The sequence below is a fragment of the Cibotium barometz genome, chromosome 23 (assembly GCF_041138505.1).
Source record: "Cibotium barometz isolate CiBa-2024 chromosome 23, ASM4113850v1, whole genome shotgun sequence".
Classification (NCBI taxonomy): domain Eukaryota; kingdom Viridiplantae; phylum Streptophyta; class Polypodiopsida; order Cyatheales; family Cibotiaceae; genus Cibotium; species Cibotium barometz.
The window spans coordinates 20,705,711-20,727,201 of record NC_141068.1 but is presented as its reverse complement, the minus strand read 5'-3'; the positions used below and the strand labels follow the sequence as shown (position 1 = coordinate 20,727,201).

The 21,491-nt window shown below is 43.2% G+C and overlaps 1 protein-coding gene across 5 annotated transcripts in view; it reads right to left on the bottom strand.

Annotated features, from left to right (window-relative positions):
- Positions 1 to 9,029: 9,029 nt before the first annotated feature.
- Positions 9,030 to 21,491, bottom strand: part of LOC147625727 (uncharacterized) — a 64,461-nt gene continuing 51,999 nt past the window's right edge. The window contains exons 6-13 of one of the 5 annotated variants that reach the window (XR_015268716.1): positions 15,960 to 16,066; positions 15,694 to 15,848; positions 15,186 to 15,281; positions 14,834 to 14,946; positions 14,555 to 14,685; positions 14,203 to 14,401; positions 13,963 to 14,113; positions 9,030 to 9,513 (exon numbers count right to left, since the gene is read on the bottom strand). Coding sequence is in view for 1 of the 5 variants with exons in the window: in XM_086817256.1 (XP_086673382.1) it covers positions 14,327 to 14,401; positions 14,555 to 14,685; positions 14,834 to 14,946; positions 15,186 to 15,281; positions 15,694 to 15,848; positions 15,960 to 16,066 (677 nt within the window). In the remaining 4 variants the exon portion in view is untranslated. Of the gene's footprint in view, positions 9,514 to 13,853; positions 14,114 to 14,202; positions 14,402 to 14,554; positions 14,686 to 14,833; positions 14,955 to 15,185; positions 15,282 to 15,693; positions 15,849 to 15,959; positions 16,067 to 21,491 lie in introns of those variants that run through there. The other 4 variants (XR_015268715.1, XR_015268717.1, XR_015268718.1 and 1 more) reach the window with 4 other exon arrangements.

Below are 21,491 nucleotides of genomic sequence, written 5' to 3'. Positions count from 1 at the left end.
CATTATGGGAGTCCCCAATAAAACTGAGCTATGAGTTGTAGTTAGATTTGGACAATTGTCTAAATCTATATTGAATGGTTAGCCAAATCTAGTGAGATGAGCATTAAAAAAGTCCCCAATTGGGGCCAACATTAGGCAATTCCCAGTGATGGAAATTATGTAATTCGTATTTTATGTAGATTTGGATACTTGGCCAAATGTATGTTGGTACAATTTGGACAAATTAAGTAAATGTCCATATCTTTGTCCAACTCCTAGGTCAAGCTAGAACATTGTCCAGGGGTTTAGAAGTGGATACCTAAGGATATGGCTCCTATGTCAAGCCAAAACATTATCTAGGGGTTTAGTTGACTGGATACCTAAGGATCCGGCTTAGTGGGCAAGAAAGGTTATAGTCTAGGGACAATGATTCGGGTTGAAGATTATATTGGGCATCCATGAGGAAGGGATTTGGACAAATTTAATAGTTTTCCATATCTTTGTCCAACTCTCATGTGTCAAGCCATGATGCTATATCCAAGGGTTTGGTTAAGTGAATGCCCAAGGGTTTAACTAAGTGGGTGACCAAGGTTATAGTCCACTATCTAAATCTTTATGTTTTGTGTAGATGGTTCTAGATTGAAAGAGATAGTATTTCATTTTTGTGGAGGAGTTTACTTCTAGTGTAACTCTAGAGTCAAAGATATCCATTCAAAGAGAAAAAGCGCTAAAGGGAATCCATTCAAAGAGCAAAAAAACCAAAGGAAATCCACGTACATGTATGCAATACATCTTTCTTATTTAAATGACTAACTCATTGAAACAAAAAAAGCATGTTACTTTAAAGCCTACTCTTAGATTAAATGACTTGCAATAGATTATACATTAGAGATAGCTTAAGCAAATACATTAATAGATAGTGACAGATTAAATACATTAGTCTCACAAGTTAGTCTAATTAGACAGTAATACATTAAATACATTAGTCTCACATAGTAGTCTAATTAGTGATTGTGATGAAAATTAATATAATTTATTTAATTAGTGATGGATTGATTAAATATATTAATAGATAGTAGTTAATATAAATTAATTAATTAGTCTAATGAATGATGATGTTAACTATAAATAAGATTAGTTATTCAAAATTCATTAATGGCATGTAACTTATCTACTCTATGTGTGTGTGTGTGTGTGAGGAGAGAGAGAGAGAGAGAGAGAGAGTCATAGCCAAAGCAGCTATGACATAGAGAGACAGAGGAGATAAACTCTCCTTCTACCAAATCTCTACGCGCAACAATCTATTTTTCACATCATGTTTGGTAGAGAAAGAGGGAGGGAAATATTAATTCTAGTTTAGGGTATCATCCATCACCATCATGTAAGTCATTTTCGCAAGACTACCAGTGTGAGATGATTTGCTAGGGGGAGAGGGAGAGAGAGAGTTATATTAACATCTATGGAAGACCCCAAGGGCCTATAAGACCAAAAGTAATATAATGGTACCATGGATATACTAAGCCATGGAAAATTGAAAGAAAAAGTAAAATGGAAACATCTGACAATACATGTGATCAACAGATGATCCTCTGTAGAGTGAGATATGATGTGATCTAATGATGATACCCACCTCGTCCAGAACTGATCTGATGGTGGAGTGAATGTCAGGCCTCTATGATGGGAGCATGGCATGTCGACGGAGAACCTCATGAATCTATCTGTATGGCAGAGGGACCTGATGCTTTAGGTCTAGAATGTCTGGCTCGTAGAATGGATCGAGCTCTCTCGCTAACTAAGAACTTCTCTAGGGCGTGGAGTTGAAGTGTGGGTACGGGTGGTGGGCTTGTTGAAATTTGAGCAAAATGATGAGCTATGGTGGATCAAACACTAGAATCAACATAATTGACAAAGTGATTAGCAAGTGATTAAGACGTAATTAGTGAATAATTAGCACATAGATTAATGTAGGCATGGATACTCAAAAACCAGCAAATTCTCATTAGGGCTATGCCTCGATTTATAGAGTTTACATCAAGCATCAAATCCCATTGATTTCTCCATGATTCACTCCCAGAATATCTCCACCTTTTGCCTGATTCTCTCCACCTCTTCTCTTTTCCCTGAATATCTCCCAGAATATCTCCACACTCCTAAATTCCCTCATGCTACCCATTATTCTCTCCCAGTAGATTCTTCTAACCTTTTCATAGGTTCTTTCACAATTACATCTCCTCTTTTACAGCCTCTATCCAAGAGCTTGTTCCCGCACACACCCTATTCACTTGTATATTTCAACACCTCCCCTCAAGTGAATAGTCCTAGCACACCTGGACCCTGTATCAAGTTTCCCTCTTACTTGATAGCCCGCGACCAGTGCCTCAAGTCCCTAAACTCCATAGTCCTTGACACACTCTCTCTCTATGTGTCCAAGGCTACTATAAGTGCCCGCGACCTTGACTAAAGTGCTCACACATACATTTACCACGTGGCCTACATCATCGGTGGCTCAGAGGTGGTTTTACTTTATTGGGGCAGGTTACATTGGGTTGTGGGGTCTCTCTCTCTCTCTCTCTCTCAGAAAAGATGATCCGACTTCACTTCTCTTGGAGCCTCCATGAAGTTTGCCGATGTCGTTCCTTCTTCACTGGGTTTGCTGTAGCAGTCTCTCGCCATGTGTCCTGGCTTTCCACATTTGTGGCAAGTGAAGGTCCTCCTACTCTGCCTCTTCCTCGTCCTCGTTCTCTCTACCTCTTCCTCGTCCTCGTCCTCGAGAGAATCCTCCTCGGTTGAAGAATGCTTTTTCCTCTCCTGCTGTTGAGTCGAGCCCTTTCTTCTCTTTGCCTTTGCTCTCTTGCTCTAGTAGAGCTGCTTCTATCTCGTGTATCTTCAGTTCAGGTACATTCTTTAGTGTTGCTACAATGTTTTCATAATCTCCTTTGTCCACACTCTTTAAAAGTACAGCTAATGCTTCATCATCTTCTACCTTTTTGCCAATAGTAGCTGCCAGCTGTTGCTTAATGCTTTTATATTTGTTCAAGTGTGTTATTAAGGGTTCGCTTTCCTTCATGTCCAATTTGTAGAATTGCATTAATAGATTTATCTTGGAATTTTTTGCTTGTGTACCAAATAATTTATTGAGTTCATCCCATGCATCTTTTGCCCACTGTATCCCTGTGATATGATGAATGATTTCATCATTTAAGCTGAGTGCAATAAGTCCCAATGCTTTTTCATTCCTACTCTTCCACTCATTTTCTCCTCTCTCTGGGCATTCATCTCTCCCTTCAACTAATTAATCACTTGCTAATCACTTTGTCAATTATGTTGATTCTAGTGTTTGATCCACCATAGCTCATCATTTTGCTCAAATTTCAACATGGTATCAGAGCCATGCCTAGAATCAACCAGGTTTATGACCCCATTAGTTGATTAATCAAGATTAGTAGGTAATTAGCAAAAAATCAAGTTTTTTAGTGAGTTTTCACTTCTCCCCTTCACCCCCAGCCAGTGGAGGACTCCATTCTCCATGCACTGTCAACATTAGGTCTTGCCCTTTTAACACAAGCTAGCCTACACACCTAGCTACAAGCTCATCAAACGGCGCAACAAAATGCGAAAGCGTTGAGGAGAAATCGACGTTTTATTCAACGCAGTTTTTTTTGACAGTTTTGCAGATCTTGTGCTCATCAAGCCAAATTGCTTCAATTCCTCCTAGCCCAAGGGGTAATCAAGCATGCTCTACAAGCTGGTGAAGACAGAAATCAATTTCATCAAGTCTACATTGAGATCAAAGCTCTGATACCATGTTGAAATTTGAGCAAAATGATGAGCTATGGTGGATCAAACACTAGAATCAACATAATTGACAAAGTGATTAGCAAGTGATTAAGACGTAATTAGTGAATAATTAGCACATAGATTAATGTAGGCATGGATACTCAAAAACCAGCAAATTCTCATTAGGGCTATGCCTCAATTTATAGAGTTTACATCAAGCATCAAATCCCATTGATTTCTCCATGATTCACTCCCAGAATATCTCCACCTTTTGCCTGATTCTCTCCACCTCTTCTCTTTTCCCTGAATATCTCCCAGAATATCTCCACACTCCTAAATTCCCTCATGCTGCCCATTATTCTCTCCCAGTAGATTCTTCTAACCTTTTCACAGGTTCTTTCACAATTACATCTCCTCTTTTACAGCCTCTATCCAAGAGCTTGTTCCCGCACACACCCTATTCACTTGTATATTTCAACAGGGCTCTGATGTCGTCGTAGAGGAACTATTGTGGGAAGTGGATTCCGATGTGGATGTGTGTCCCACAAAGAAATCTGTGATGGCTCTCTGTGAGGTGTCGTATTAGAGCTAGGGTTGTCTCTTAGCATGCTGCCTCAACACTACATCCCTGTGTTGTCTAAGCTCCATCAAGTACATGCCCAAGAACCTATGATCCTCAAACTGTATCACCTGTGAGTGGTTTGAATCCCTCTCAAAAGAGGCAGTGTGATCTCCCTCGTATCGCGTAGTAAGCTAGGCAACTGAACATATAATGGGCCTCATCCTCTATTGCTCCTATGGTGCATACTATGCATGTCCTCTCCTCATGTGGGATATCCTCAGCTCTGCCAATCTATACTCTGAGGCGGTGGGAGGATACCTTGAGCTAGCCAATCGTGATATGCATAGCATGTGACATGTGTATCTGTATGTATCCTGGGATCTCAAAGAATCCATCCTCGGAGAGTCTCAAGAAGTAATCTCTATAGAACTCACACTGCTTACCAGTCTCTGACGGAAACACCCATTGTCTAGTGTATGTGTAGCCTAAGTAGATCTAGCTGGATGATCCAGTTGATCTCCTATCATGAGTTATCAAGGTAGGGGGAATCTAGGCTATACTAAAACGAGGGGAGACAGTCCATCTATATGCCATGTGCATGAAACCACTCGACTACCTCAGAGTACCATGCATGTGTCGGTAATGGTGGTGGCCACTAGAGTCCTCTATGAAATTATACTGCGAGAGGGAGAGGGAGCAATTGAGATGAGTTGGACTGCCCTCCTCCTTAGTAACACACTAGTCATGGGAGGCGATCTCTATCGTGTGTATACATGCTGAATATAAGTGATAGTCTAAAAAAGGGCATCTGTAAAACTAGTGGGGCCACCCCAAACTCTGCATATAGAATGTCATGTGGTACAAATGGCTTACTCCTGATCATGTGTGACAATATCATCACATGTAGCCTCTCTACGCTCCTCTAGTGATCCTTCCCTAGACTTGGCCCCAGAAGGCTGCACCATACATAGCTGTTGGTCGTACTAGAGTATCAAAGAGCCAGCACTTAGTGGGAGGTTCTTGGAAATGTGTCGGGAAACACTGTCTCTCCATATGGGCTAGGGAGGCATGCCACCTCACAAGTCGGGTTAGTGTGGTAGATGTGGTCATGCAGAACAAAGGGGCTGGCCTGTAAAAGTGACTCCTAGATACACATACTTCTGCACAACATCCACTGGGGCATCTGTGTATATTAAAGAAAATCGTGATGCAACTGCATAAGATGTGTTGAAGACCATAACCTTGGTTTTGCCCAAATTGATCGTAAGGTCTCTCCCCCTGCAAAATCTATCCACTGCATTTAAGTGTTTTTGTAAACCCTCGGCTGAATTTGAGATCAAGACAATGTCATCAGCATATAGCAATATGGGCACTACTGTCCGAGCCAATGGTGAACCTCTACCTCCGAAACTATCCACAAATATTGCGATCTCATCAATGTATAGGCCAAAGAGTGTAGGTGAGAGTGGGAGCCCTTCTTAACCCCAATAGTGCCACATATATCTCCTGAGGTCCCACCGGGTGCACATACTCGGCCGTGTACTGCCTCATATAGTGCCATCACACAACATATCATCTCATGTGAGAACTGGAGCTCTTGCAAAGCGTCCTATCAGACGGGATCGAGGGATGGAGTCAAAGGCTTTGCGGAAATCCACAAAGCAGCAATATACATGTCTCTTTGAGGACCTCGCCTTCTCTATGATAGCTCATAAAGTAAAGATATGGTCTAGCATGGAGAAGTTTCTCCTGAAGCCTACCTAGCATGGTGCTCTATTTCCCATCCTCCCTGTTGCCATAGAGCTCATCATGTCCTCTAGTACTGCCCCATAGATTTTTACCATTGTGTGACCAATCATGATAGTCCTATGGTTACCCAAGTCCATGGGGTCTCCTACTTTGTGGATGGGGACAATGGTGTTGGTAGTCCAGGAGGGTGGAAGCCTTCACAGAGTGATTTGTTAAAAAGACTAGCAAGAATGGAAGCTAATATGTGGTGCTCGTGGGCAAAATGTTTCGTGTGTAGATTCTCATGATCTTTTTCTCTCTTATTATGTAGCTTTTTAAGAGCCCTAGTGACATTGGGGGAATCAAAGAGATAAGATTATATAGGCCGAGGGATTTGTGACATTCGTGGTATAGGTTGGTCTGGCACATCATACAATTATCATGCATAGGCTTCCCAAAGGCTAGGATTTGTGATAGGTGTAGGTGCTATTTGTTTTCTTCAAGAATGCATAGGCTTCCCAAAGGCTAGGATTTCTGATAGGTGTAGGTGCTCTTTTTTCTTCAAGAATGTGCCAAGCTTCTGAGTTATTTTCACTCAAAAAGAGCTGGTATAACTCTTGTTCTCATCTGCTGGGCGAGAAATGCTCGTTTCTTTCGGCAGAGAGAGAGAGAGAGAGAGAGAGAGAGAGAGAGAGAGAGAGAGATACATACATACATACATACATACATACATACATATATATATATATATATATATATATATATATATATATATATATATATATATATATATATATAAATGTCTACGGAAGACCCCAAGGGCCTATGAGACCAAAAGTAATACAATGGTACCATGGATATACTAATGAGCCATGGAAAATTCAAAGAAAAAGTAAAATGAAAACATCTGACAATACATGTGATCAACAGATGATCTTGTGTAGAGTGAGACATGCTGTGATCATAGCTAATGACGATACCCGCCTTGGCCCAGAACTGATCTGATGGTGGAGTGAATGTCACGCCTCTGTGATGGCAGCGTGTCATGTTGACGGAGAACCTTACGAATCTGTTTCTGTGTGGTGGAGGGACTTGATGATCTAGGTTGGGGACGTCTGGCTCGTAAAATGGATCAAGCTCTCTCGCTATAAGAACTCGTTTAGGGCGTGGAGCTAGAGCGTGGGTACGAGTGGTGGGCTCTGATGTCGTTAGAGGAACTCTTGTGGGCATTGGGTTTCCATGTGGATGTGTGTACCACAAAGAAATCTATGATGGCTCTTTGTGAGGTGTCTTGTTGGAGTCAGGGCCGTCTCTCAGCATTCTACCTCAACACTACATCCCTGTGTCGTCTGAGCTCCATCAAGTACATGCCCAAGAACCTCTAATCCTCAAATTGTATCACCCATGTGAGTGGTCTGAATCCCTCTCACAGAAGAGGCCGTGGGATCTCCCCCGTATCTCGTAGTAAGTCGGGCAACTGAACATATAATGGGCCTCATCCTCTACTGCTCTTGTGGTGCATACTGTGCATGTCCTCTCCTCATGTAGGATATCCTCAGCTCTGCTAGTCTCTACTTTGAGGAGCTCAGAGGATACCCTAGGCTGGCCGATCGTGATATGCATAGAATGTGACATGTGTATCTGTATGTATCTTGGGATCTCAAAGAATCCATCCTCAGAGAGTCTCAAGAAGTGATCTCTGTAGAACACACACTTCTTACCAATCTCTCATGGAGACACCCATGTTTGGTCTATGTGTAGACCAAATAGATCTAACGTGATGATCCGGTTGATCTCCTATCATCATGAGAGATCAAGGTAGGGGGAATCTAGGCTATACTAAAACAGGAAGCATGCCATGGGCAAACTTGAAGATGGACTTACAACCAATTAGTCTCTTGGTTGCAATTAGAGTGAATTGAAGCCCACTATCAACACCAAATGAAGGAAGCACACCATGGGAAAACTTGAAGAAGCTATTTCACATAAGGAAACATAGGCATTCACATTTGCTAGATGGCTAACTGGGAATTAGGAAGGAATAATAAGATTATGTAGAAGTTAATTTAGCTTACTAATGACAACCTAGTGGAAAACTAGAGTATGGCTCCATTTATAGGTGGAAGTCACCCTCCCTCTCTTTGTTACATATGACCAAAGATAAAAATTTCTCATCTCCCATGGCATAATGGTGGATGTCACCGTCAATTGTCTCCTTTAAATAAGTCTTTGCTCTAATTATTTATTTGGAGATTCAAGCATGGGACAGACCATGTAGGTGCTTATATGGCACGTCCACTTTACAAATGTCAAAATTCTCCTCATCCATGTATGCATGGTGGAAAAGTCTTCACAATTATGCACTTCTCCACACTTCTCCATGTGCTTCCACATGCCCTCCATACGCTACCTAATGATAAACAACATTATAAAAATATATAGGTGAGGCATGTAGATATCAAGGCCCATCTTTTTGGGTGTTTCTTCTTCTTCCTCCATAAAATTTAATAAAAACATTAGTTTTGCGGATGTAGAATCACATTCTTTTACCCTTTTTGGTGCCAAAATTGGAGGCTGACATGCATCAAATTCTTTGACTCAATAGTGTAAAACCAACTTATGGCTTAGAATCCCTCTCCAAAAAGCTCCAAAAAGCATCCACCACATGATCTTCAATCACACCAAACAGGATTGACCAATCTCCATAAATGCATTGAGTGTGAATGCAATCCGATTAAACCCTTCTCATAATAGGCAATGCACATATAGTAATTTTAGAATGCTAGAGTCTTTCTCAAGGACATAACAAAAGAAAGTAATGGCATCAATATATACATCCCCAAAGACATCATCAAAAGTCACCCAATAGGCAATGCACATATAGTAATTTTAGAATGCTAGAGTCTTTCTCAAGGACATAACAAAAGAAAGTAATGGCATCAATATATACATCCCCAAAGACATCATCAAAAGTCACCCAATAGGCAATGCACATATAGTAATTTTAGAATGCTAGAGTCTTTCTCAAGGACATTAAACCCTTCTCATAATAGGCAATGCACATATAGTAATTTTAGAATGCTAGAGTCTTTCTCAAGGACATAACAAAAGAAAGTAATGGCATCAATATATACATCCCCAAAGACATCATCAAAAGTCACCCAATAGCTCAACGTCTCCTCACACCATACATCCAAGGCATCGATTACGTCCCATTTTGTCATGATAATTGTCACGCCAATGTTGATTCATGAGCATATTCAACAAGGCAAACATAAAGGAAATGATAATGATTACTATGCGAGTTGTATATCACCTTCACTTTCTTTCAACTCTCGAAGGCATACTCCAATTTCTTCCAATGTGTTCTTCCTGCCATTGTAGGTGAGCTTCAAAAGATGCATATTCTGAGCACAATCATGTCCGTTAGGATCATTAGGTAAGTCGGGATAAATCCAAGGCTGAACCTGCCGGCCGTCTCCACCAAAAGATGTGATGTAAAATTGAAGATTTATTTTGGTCACATCTTAAAACCACATATTGAAGAACAAGGGAGAAGATTTCGGTGTAAAATGATGGAAAAGAGACACTCTCACTCTCTATCTCTCTCAAGTAACTCTCTCTCTCTATTTCTCTAAAGTAAGACAAACACGTAGACATCAAAAGTGAGATTATAATCCATGGAAGGGAATAAGAAAGGCTCTAGGGAACTATTACTTTGAGCTAGTGGGTCAGTCTCAAAGAGAAGGGCAAGTCTCTGCTTAGAAAATCTTTCGACTTAGTACTATGTGAACAGAGATAAAAAGGGTGTGTTGATATGGCTCATTTGGACAAAAGGCACTTGAGAAGATGAATATTATCACTAAAAGATAATAAATATATGAAGAAATGCATCATATCATGACTAGTTAGAGAGAGACACAATGGAGAGATACAATGGAGAGATACACAATGGAGAGATACACACAAGGAAGAGCATAAAGAAGAATGAAGAGAATTAAGCATAACCCATGGTGGCATTAATATCAATCAAAATCACATGAAATAACATGGACTTACAATCAATTAGTCTCTAAGTTGCAATTGGAGTGAATTGAAGTCCACTATGAAGACCAAATGAGGGAAGCACACCATGGAGAAGCTTCAAGGAGCTAGTTCCACATAAGGAAACATACGCATTCACAAATTGGGCATTAGGAAGAAATAGTAAGGCTTTGTAGAGGTTAATTTGGCTTGCTAATCTAGTGGAAAACTAGAGAAAATCTTAGCATGTGATGGGGAGAGGAGGGCTCCTTTTATAGGTGGAAGTCACCCTTCCTCTCTTTGTTACATATCATCAAATGTAAAAATTTCTCATCTCCCATGACATAATGGTGGATGTTAGTAATTACTTATCTTCTTTGGCTAAGTCTTTGCTCTAATTATTTATTAGGAGATTCTTCAAGCATGGGACAAAAGTCAAAGCCATGTAGGCACTTATGAGGCACTTCCACTTTACAAATGTCAAAATTCTTCTCATCCATGTATGCATAGTGGAAAAATCTTCACATATATGTATTGCTCCATACTTGTCCGTGTGTTTCCACATGCCCTTCACACTCTAACTAATAGTAAATGACATTATAAAAATACATAGGTGAGCCATGTAGACATCAAGGCCCACTTTAATTTCCATATCACTCCCATACAACCATGCCAAAGTATTTATATAGCATACTTACATAATATTTACAATAATGTGCACATTGACACATGAAATAAAACCTTAGGAAATAAAATATTAAAATCCATGTGCACATTGGCATATCAAGGGCCACTTTAATTTCCATATTACTCCCATACAACCATGCCAAAGTATTTATAGAGCATACTTATATAATATTTACAATAATGTGCACCTTGACACATGAAATAAAACCTTAGGAAATAAAATATTAAAATCCATGTGCACATTAGCATATGAAATAGAGCCATGGTATTTATTTCATTGACATATTGGCACATGAAATAAAACCTTGGGATTTGCAAGATTTACATGCCTGGGGGAGATTTGGTCTACGAGGAACACTCTGGTCTTATTGAAAGCTAACATTGCTAGTCTGGTGAGTATAAACAGATGGGAGTCAGATACAATGAAACTACTCACTAAGAGGATATTGGATTGAGTAGTTTCTGTGGGTAGTTCTTCGCTTGATTGTTTGAGAAGACTAACCCACAGTTTATATGTACTCTTTTCATATTATTAACTAAAAAAAAATTCTATTGTCAAGGTAGCTTCCCAAAAGCCGTTGTGCCATCATGACATTGTAGGTGCCGCAAGCTTCTTGAACAAGCTTTCAACTTCTCTCATTCCACCGTGGGTCATGTAGGCCTCATGAGAAAGGCATCATGCCATTGGTGGGCCCAATCACTGTATTGACATTTCACTATGGGTCTCGCCGTGCCAATGTTTCCACAAGCTTCATGGACACCTCACCATGCCGATGTTGCACCGTTGGCCGCAAGGACCCCACACAATTGTGGGCCTGCAAGGTTCATGACTGGGTCTTCATGCTATCCAAAACATTGTGGCCCCATAAGTTTCCACCTTTATTGCTACTACAAAGCCTTTAAGATATGTACAAAAGTTGAAAGCTATGGTGTCACAGTACCCACAGATATTGGTGGATTACTAGGAAGCCATACAACTGCTACCAAGCTAAGTAGGAGGGGATATCACATGCACCCATGCACTGAGGTGCTATGTGACACATTGGTTCATCTTCAATGCTACATTTGTAAAGCATTAGAACCTTTTTAGGGACTTATTTGTGTACACCGTGACCCCTACCTAGTCCACGGACATGTCACACACAATCTAGGTAGGTCTTTTCCAATCTAGGTAGGTCTTTTCCAAGCCTTAGGTAACAATGTTTGTCCCTTAACCCACTTAGAGAATAGAGCATGTAGGTCATCCTAGCATATAGATGCATATAGCAAGGATGTAGTGCAAAGGCCCTTCGGCTGGCCTAGCACATGGGCAGACCATGGGCCAATAATGGCCTTAGTGCCCAGTCGACCAGTCCCGACTCCTAGGAGGTATGTGCCGAGTCGGCCAACAGCCTTGAGACCCAGTTGGCCAGCAGAAGCATGCGCAGTCACACGTGTGGGACAAAAGGCATCATTCAATAGTCATGGGCATTAATCATCTATCATGTTCCGGTCAGTTTTCATGTTGCCGGTCAGTTTTCATGGACAAAATAATGTTGGTCGGCCACTTGAATGCAAGTCAGCCTGGTGGTTGACTTGCATATATGGGCCCTATAAATAGGCGGCTAAGTTCCTAGTCTTTCATATCTCATGCTTTCATATTTCAGCAGTGAAACACAACCTCTATCATGTGTGCTTGTGCATACATCTTCAGCAATAGAAGCTTAATGTGCTTCAGTCCAAAGAAGAACTCATCTTCAAAATTCAGCCAAGAGTCCTGCATCCCCTCAGCAAATCTGGGTGTGCATAGTGGCTTCCGAAGTGGCTTCTAAGTTGTATACAGACCGCTTGATGGTTCAGCTGACATTTGAGCAAACTCATCCTTGCATTTGGCATTCCACACTCAACCGCCATCAAGTAAGTGTTTTTGTATTTGTAAATTTCTACAAAGCAATAAAGCAAATACTCATACTTGCTGGAAGGGGCCCTTAAAAGGGTAGTTGCAGGAGGGCGGCCATGAGAGATGACTCACCATTCCTGATGGAACACTAGCCGATACGGGGCCTTTGGCTTCTCTTGAGAGGCGCATTTGCGCTGTATCCTATGACCCCCTAGCCCTAGGGCAATCCTTAGCAAAGTTCCTCAATAAGCTCACTGTCACGAGTACGCACCATAATCTTGGGGACAGCGTCTGGGGAGGCAATGACTACCTAGGCGGCAGAGGTTGGCAAGGTAGGGATAGGGGACACCTATAGGAACAGCCCAAAAGGTGACCCAATGGCCTCCTCCATCAACCGATATGCGTGTGGAAGACCTGGGAATCTGAGAGTAAGAGGAAAGTGGTTTCGGTCTTCTTCAACATTGTTAAAATAGCTGGTGTATGGTAGGAAGAATATCTTCCTCGGCCCAAATAGGAATGGGTTTCCTTTCAGCACCTCTTAGGCTACTTCCTCATCATCAAAGACCACTTGGAAGAAACCTCTCCCAAGCAGCCTCATACCTTTGAAGTGGAGTGCAAAGTCCGAGAGCAACACTGCAAGTACCCAATCATGGGCTTGGAGATGGGATGGATGTGACCCGAAGATTTTGGCAATGAGGGTCGTTTTGGTGTCTTTTTCAATCTTGGCGAAGAGGGTTGCAAGCTCGGATTCTGTAAAGTTAATGGTTTGCCCGGCTGGAGGGAATGATTAGCACGTTGTTTATCTGAGCCAAAAAAAGGCCGACTTGAACACTCGGAAAAAAGCTTCCGACGCTGAGACTAAACCGGAAAAGGAGGGGAAGGCCCAAAACCAAGGCCGGGGAGCAGGCCAAGGTAAGGCAGCAAGAAGAGAGAAGAGCTGGGCAGGGGGAAGAAGGTGCAGCAATGGGGGGCAATAGTGGGCAGCAGGGAGGGGAGGGGAAGGCAGGCAGAAGACGGGGAAGCAGGGGCGCATAGAGGAGGGCGAGGCAAGGGAAGGTTTGCCATTTTAAAATTGCTGGACCTTTATCATGCTTTTCATAACATTCATGCCAACATGCAAGAGCTCTTACTTAACTGCTGAGGGACTTTACAGACATCTCCTATTCTTTTGGGAGGGCCTGGGTTGGGATGGGAGAGATTGCCCATCCATAAGGGGCCTTTTTGGATGGTCAACATATCTGTAGAGATCTAAGTACTTAACTCCAGTAGTGTCCCAATGAGTGTGTGTGTTGTTTAAGGCGAAATGCACCAACTTATGCAGACTCACATCATGAAATATCTGGCATTTGAAAGCAGATGTTGATTACAGGATGCCACATGGCTTTGCCTGCTGCAAGAAACTCGCTTTAATCCATATGAACGTTATGCTTCACATGTGGATGTGGTATGCTACACCCTATGAAAAGAAAGATATATACCTGCAAGGAACACAAGAAAGCTGACAATCAGAGGAAAGAAACAGTCATAATAACATGAGATTTCTGTCAAAAAGCACGCTTCATTGTACCGGAGCAGGTGCAAAGCTATGTACAAGTCTAACTCCACACCAGCATCACAGGATAACACCACCAAGTCATGGGTGGGTTGTGTCCTGTATGAAGTATTCAAGAGAAAAACCACATTCTGGGATGTTATGCTCCCACAGCTGATGAGCCGCACGCTCGCAAGCGCTCCTTGATCTCTAATGCTAACCGTTCCTCCAGATCCTTGCAACACAGACAGAATCATGTCTCTCAATGCTGTGGTTTATGAGCTTATATATTCATAAAATCAACCTGACTTGACTAAATCAAACGCAAATATTTATTCCATAAAATTAACCTGACTTAACTTTTCAAAAAAGGGATTATTTTTAATACCATGCTCTCTGTTTGAGCACCACTAGAAATGGATTTGATGTTGCTTTGAGCTCTGTTGATGACTGTATCGTCAATGTGCAAACCTTCCACTGGAAGCTTTAAAATATCGTCAACCGAGACTGCTGCTTTACCTGAGTGTTGTCAGGACAAAAAAACTCTAAAGAGCATCGAGGAAAATCGATGTTTGTTTTGATAGAGACATGGAAATATGGTCATGGAGTGGTAAGATTAAACTTGAGAAAAAAAACATGGTCATGGAAGAAACTGTTAGAAAAAAACCTTCTGTGGATGAGCAACCATTGCTGATTAGGTAGCAGAATTCTTCAGATTGCTTCCGAGTTACATCATTTCGGGAAAGAGCTCGAAGTGACACAGCAGTCCGGAGAAGATGCCTGAACACCTATGTCAGATAGATCAGTGTGACCACTAGTACTAATTTTTTTTTTTCAACAGACTCTTGAGAATACCACACTACCAATAGGCAGACACACAGATGCAGTGTATCATCAAGGATACACACTAGAATCGAAACATCATGTGTAGCATTTCTTGCCACTGGATAAACATGCACATGCACATGCACCCATAGTGACACCAAAACATCCGTCTTTAGCTAAAGCCAGTTACGAACATCAAGAATTCCTGCCGCTCCTGAGAACTAAACCCATCAAGTGATCTTGGAAGACAAGACCTTTCTTCAACACTGGGGCTTGAGACTGTTCCCAATCTGCAAGGTCACTCATACAGAAACTTTATTAGACACGTGGTAAGATATCCCTTTTGCACTAGTGTCAGTTTTCACAAAATAAATTTGTGTGTTGCAGAATGGTGAGGCAGATGCAGGTTTGATGTGAATGAGAAAGATGGAGTGTTGCGAGTCATAGCCCAGAGGTGGGGTGTCCAAATTGGGACCAGGGGACCCCAGGTTTGAATCCCACCCACACTCCTACAGGAGGCACCCCACCCGCTTGAGTGGGCCCTTTCACACCACCTGCAGGCGGGTTCTCAACGTTGCTCTGGGCACTGTTGAGAACCCTTGGGAAGGTTCGTTGTCTACTGTTGAAGCATCTACTACCAGAGAAAAAAAGAAAAAGATGGAGTGTTAGGACCAAAACAGTCTCCTCAACAATTTTTCCTACCTAGAACCCAGCTTGTGATCAGAGATACTGATGATCTTTTCAACCTCAATGTCTTCCAAACAAGCATAGAGGAACTTCATTGCCTCTTCTGCACTGGTTACCAACTTAACAGGGCCTTTCGTCTCCTGAATGTAGCCTTTTATTTGATCTAGGTCCTGTCGGGTTCCAGAAAGACCAAATACTGAGTCATCAAGAGTACGTGCTCTACATTTATTGATGAGAAATGCTTTTGACACACTTTGTAAGCAGAAGAATATTGTTTATACCACATTATCAACACAATGAGAGGACTGTAGCTGCTCTTGCTGACACAACATCCTTTTCAGCTCTTCCTCGTCCATGTTTTTGCCAGCCTTCATGGCATGATGCCTCTCTGTTGTTGTTTGCAATCCTCCCAAAACGTATTAGTTTTCTGGGGTTGAATTGCTAGCACCCACAACACAACATTTTTTGTTTCCAAAAATAGATATTTCCATGAATTTTACCAAAAAAAAAACTTAAAATGCAATCCCTTTTGTGAGATAAAAGTCTTAAAAGAGAGGGAAAGCCTCCCTCCATGGCTATTTTCAGGTGACACGAAATATAGACACATCTTTCTGGAGGAGATAATGGAAATCCCTCAAGAATAGGAAGGGCTTGCTTTTCTTTTGCATTTCTATTTATGAAGGGATTGCAGTGAACCAGTGAAGACAGGTCTTTGGAGCAAGCTCCTCAGGCCCATTTTAGAGTCCACTCAGCATTGTTTATGGGATTGCAGAGAGGCCAAGATTGCTTGGGTTGCCATTTCTTTCTTGCTTGGTAGATTGTCCTCCTGCACCACTGGTTATATCACTTGGGGATGTGTTACATGGCTGAATCAGTCTGGACCATAGGTGTTTTCTGAGACCTTTGACAGACCTTTGACTCTTCTCTAGCTATCACAATTCACAGTCATATTATTGAGTTTTTCCATATGGATGCAATTCCATCTCCATTTTTAGGGCATGTCATGTGCCTATTGATACTCATTGGGAGACAGAGGCCAACATCACACCTTGGCACACCTGGAGAGCCAAATGCACAGCAGCCATGGAGAGAACTCAGATCCTACCTTCTCAAACCCTTTCTTGCATCTAGACTGATATTGCACATAAACTTATGGCCATGTGGTCGAGGATACAGGGCTCCTCGAAATTTGTGATTGCCAAGAGGAAGAGCTTCCTCAGTGGATTTAATGGTTGCCCATTCTTTTTTGAGTCTCTCTCTTGCTTATCTTGGTGTTTTCAGCCACATATATGGTTTATTAATGCTATGCATGGCGTAGTCCTTGAGCCTTGACTCACGTTGTTTCTATCTTTTAATAGAATCATTTTCAAGCAAAATTCCCTAGAGCCATTGGATCCTTCTGTCGAAGTCTAATATGGGAAAGTTACAAATACACGTTCATGTTGTATTTGTAGTGCTAAGACTTCCTTGTTTTGTGCGTTGGGACTGCTCTATTTTGGCAGGTGTCGGCTTCCTTTGGTCTTCACCCCTACAGAAGGACTACGTGGCAGCCGCTTCGTCATCCCCGACTGATGCCGCCACCCCTGCCTCTTCTCCGAAGTGGACCTCCATCTCCTAGCATCAACCGTAGCCTCCCTCGAAGCCTCAACATTGGTTTGCAAGATTGTGGGTAGCCACCCAGCATGCAGCCAGCTTCGTGACTTGCTCCAGGTCAGAGCCTCCCTGGCGAGCTGGGCAAGATCATAGATATCCATACCCTCGGGCGCGGCTACTATTGGTGGAGTTTGATACCCAAGAATCTTCAGAACGCATGCTTCAGCTGACCCCATTGTGTTATGCACGAGCAGGCGTTCTTTGCATGTTGGCAGCACAGTTTTGATGTGTGAAAACGGCATTTTCCCCAGCCCTAAAAAAGGGGTTTTTTTCTGGGTTTTATTTGGGTCTTGCTGCTGGCCGACAGCACCTTTTCTGGGCCGACCAGCAGTCCTCCCCCATATATAGCATTCGCCTCATCATTCCACATCATGTACCACTTCATAGACCATATCTGGTACCACACTTGCTGGTTGTTGCTTCTGCCGGGGCCTGCACTACATCTGCTGCATCATCATCACCTCTCTGCTACACAGAGCACACCGGCGTTTTATCTCAGCTCATGGGACAACAGCCTTCTCTGCAAGCCCAAGTACGGGTTGAGAAATGCAAGCCCAAGTACGGGTTGAGATGGAATTAGCCCAAGCCTTGATGCACACGGAAATGAAAAAAGAGATGCAGAAATGGAAGGATGACATGCTCCGAGAGATTGGCACAATAGTTGCATCGTACGAAGGCACTTTGAAGACATGTATGGCTGACCGCGAAAAAGACATCACAGAAATGCAAAACACTTTGGAATCATGTAAAGCAAAAGTGGCTGCAGGTGAGAAGGAAATGCATTCATGGGCTGAAATTGCCAGTGCCACAAAGAAACAAATTGAGGAAGTTAACCCATGGATTGAAGTAGTAAAAACAAAAAACAGAAGGATACACCAGTCAATAAAGTAGAGGTGATGAATGCTACATTGGAAGAGGAAGCCAAGAGACGGGCAGATAAGGGAAATCCCCAAGAGGATGCAAAAGCTCTTGCAACAAAAATTGGAGCCATTGATGTACCCATTACCGGAGCATGGCGAGTAGGTAGAGATGAAACCAGGGCGAAGATATCGATCATCAGGTTTGGTGACTAGGACGATCATGATTGGTCATTACTTGGCTAAATTATATGGCTCTATATTGGAGTCGGAGTTGAGCCGATGGGCAGAGAGGCATGGTCATCGAGCACATGGATAGGCTGGCTTCAGGAGAGGATTTACTACCTTGGATCACATACTGACACTTCGGGCACTTATTGAAGAGGGCAGGGCACAGAAGAGAAGGATATACTGCTGCTTTGTGGACTTCCGCAAAGCCTTTGATACCGTACCACGTGCCAGGCTTATGCACAGATTGCATGACATTGAGGTACCCGAGGATATGCAGTGGGGGATATATGCTTTGTATGAGTCTATGACAGGCAGAGTCCGAGCTCCAAGGTGACCAGTACGATAGGGGTGAAGCAGGGATGCCCGCTATCGCCCACCCTCTTTGGACTGTACATTGATGCGGTCTCTGATTATGTAGACAGATTGGGAGGTCCAGGGGCATGCCTGGCAGGGGTGTTGATACCCATCTTGTTATATGCTGATGATATTGTTCTAATCTCAGACTCTGTGGAGGGATTACAAAGACACCTGGATGCATTACAGGCTTTCTGTGCGGATAGGGATCTGACAGTGAACCTTGGGAAAACCAAGGTTATGGTGTTTAACACCACACAGGCATGGGTGATGAGATCAGAGCCTCAATTCACTTTCCGAGGGGAGCCGGTAGAGTACGTCAGGTCATATGTCTACTTGGGAGTTACTTTCACAGGACTGCGTTTCTCCCTGAAGGAGGTAGTAGTAGCTAGATTAGCTCGAGGGCATGCAGCCTTGGGGGCACTTGAGAGGTAGTGTGCACACATACAGTTTCAAGAGGCACGCACCAAATTGTGGCTATTTGATACGCTTGTCACACCGACCCTCCTGTACAGAGCTCCAATTTGGGGGCCTAGTATACATCACAGATCGCAGACAGGGACAGATGAGAGATGGAGGCAAATGGAGAGACCACTGATTATGATGATTGCCCGCATGATTCGGAGCAAATCATCAGTACCACATGAGATTGTTCGGGCTGAGCTGGGTGCCCCTCCAGTAGTAACCGAGGCCCTATGGGAGCTCCCTCCGCAGAGGTACTCCCGATTGGCATTGACCTCATCCATACAGTTGGCAGAGGATGGAGATACTCATTGTTGGTACGCTCAGATGAGATCATGGTTTGACCTACATGGTTTGCAGATAGAGGCACTACCACCCTTTCAGTACAGTCTGGATTGTCCATTTTTGGATCTCACCCGCTCAGAGCGAAACCGCGTGATCAGGATGGATATCATTAGAGTGGACACAGAGAGGACATGGACTAGCGCCCTTGAGCCCTTGGGCACGAAAATGGCTCATTACAAGAGCCATTTTCTACCTCTCTCACCGGATGATTTTATCACCCGCCCGGCGTACATGGATGTACACCTATCACATGGGATACGTTGTGCCATTGGACAGATCCGGACCTCATCACACCCGCTGCGGATTGAGACAGGGCGATATGTGCATCAGATCTTGGATGACCGCATTTGTCAGCTATGCTACTAGGAGGCAGAGACGGAGGAACACTACATTTGCCGATGTACAGTCTATTATGAGATCCGAGGGAGATATCACTGCCTCTTTCGAGAGGGTTTTGGGCCGTTACGCAGGGTCATGGAGTTTGAGGATCAGAGTTGCCTGGGATTGTTTCTACTTGAGCTCAGGAGACACAGAGAGACCCTCTTGGCAGATAGGAGGCTGAGCCATGATGTACCTAGACAGAAGACCCTGACAGATTTCTTCGGCACTAGCACTAGCAACCTAGCCCACACACCTGATACCTCCTCCATTGGGCCATCAGGGCACCGACCATGCTCCCAGGGAGTCACCACTGATAGAGCAGTTATCTTATGTCGTGCTCGTCGGCCACGCCCACCAGGATCCCGACCACGGCATCCTCACCATCGCCAGATCAGAGCCATTATTGCTCGGCATAGGAGGCGCCTACCTCGCTTCTACGACCTCTCCATTCTAGATAGTCCCATGGCGGAGATACTTGATCTAAGGAGAGGGCAACACTTCAACTGATCAGCATACATGGATCTACCCGATATACATTTTTCAGTATTTTCCAGTATTTTCTACTCAGTATCATCTCGGAGTCTTATAGTTCTGTTCTTATAATTGCAGGACAATCAGTTTATTGTACTTTTTAGTCTCATTTAGTTGTTCTCTTTGATGAGACACCAACTTCAGACGTACTCTCAGTTTTGGTCTCATACGCCACTATGGCCTCTTAGAGACGTTAATATATCATTTCATTTCATTCTGCTATATAGAGCTCACCAGCGTTTTATCTCAGCTCATGGGACAGCAGCCTTCTCTGCTACATACAACACCTTAGCGTTTTTATCTTCAGTTCATGGGACAGTAGCCCTCTCTGCCACATAGTATAACACCTCAGCGTTTTATCATTAGTACATATCTTGGGACAGCAGCCCACTCTCTGCTACAGTACTTCATCGTTTTCTTCTATAGTTTACCTTGGGACAGCAGCCCACTCTCTGCTACAGTTCATCATCGTTTTTCTTCTATAGTTTACCTTGGGACAGCAGTCCACTCCTCTGATCACCATCTCACACCACTCGGGATGGCAGCCCTCTCTGCTCCTCTCTCACTCAGGTATTGTAGCACCCTTGTCACTAGAGCTTGCACCACTTGTACCACTTGTACCACTTGTACCACTCGGGACGGCAGCCCTCTCTGCTGCTCATCACCACTCAAGTATTGTAGCACCCTTGTCACCAGAGCCTGCATCACTCGGGACGGTAGCCCTTTCTGCTCTTCATCACCCATCAGGTACTGTAGCACCCTTGTCACTAGAGTCTGCATCACTTCACCTCGGAGTGCCTCTGCATCCAACAACGCGAGCCTTCGACACCGACCACCTCATGGAGTGCCTTTGCCTCACATTGACGCGAGCCTTCGTCACTGACCGTGCCTCAGCTTTGACATCGTCTCTGCTTCTGCACTGGTCTTCTACTCAGAGTCTCCTCACATCAGAGGGCCTCTTGTACATATTTTCACTCACCATCATATATACATTCACTC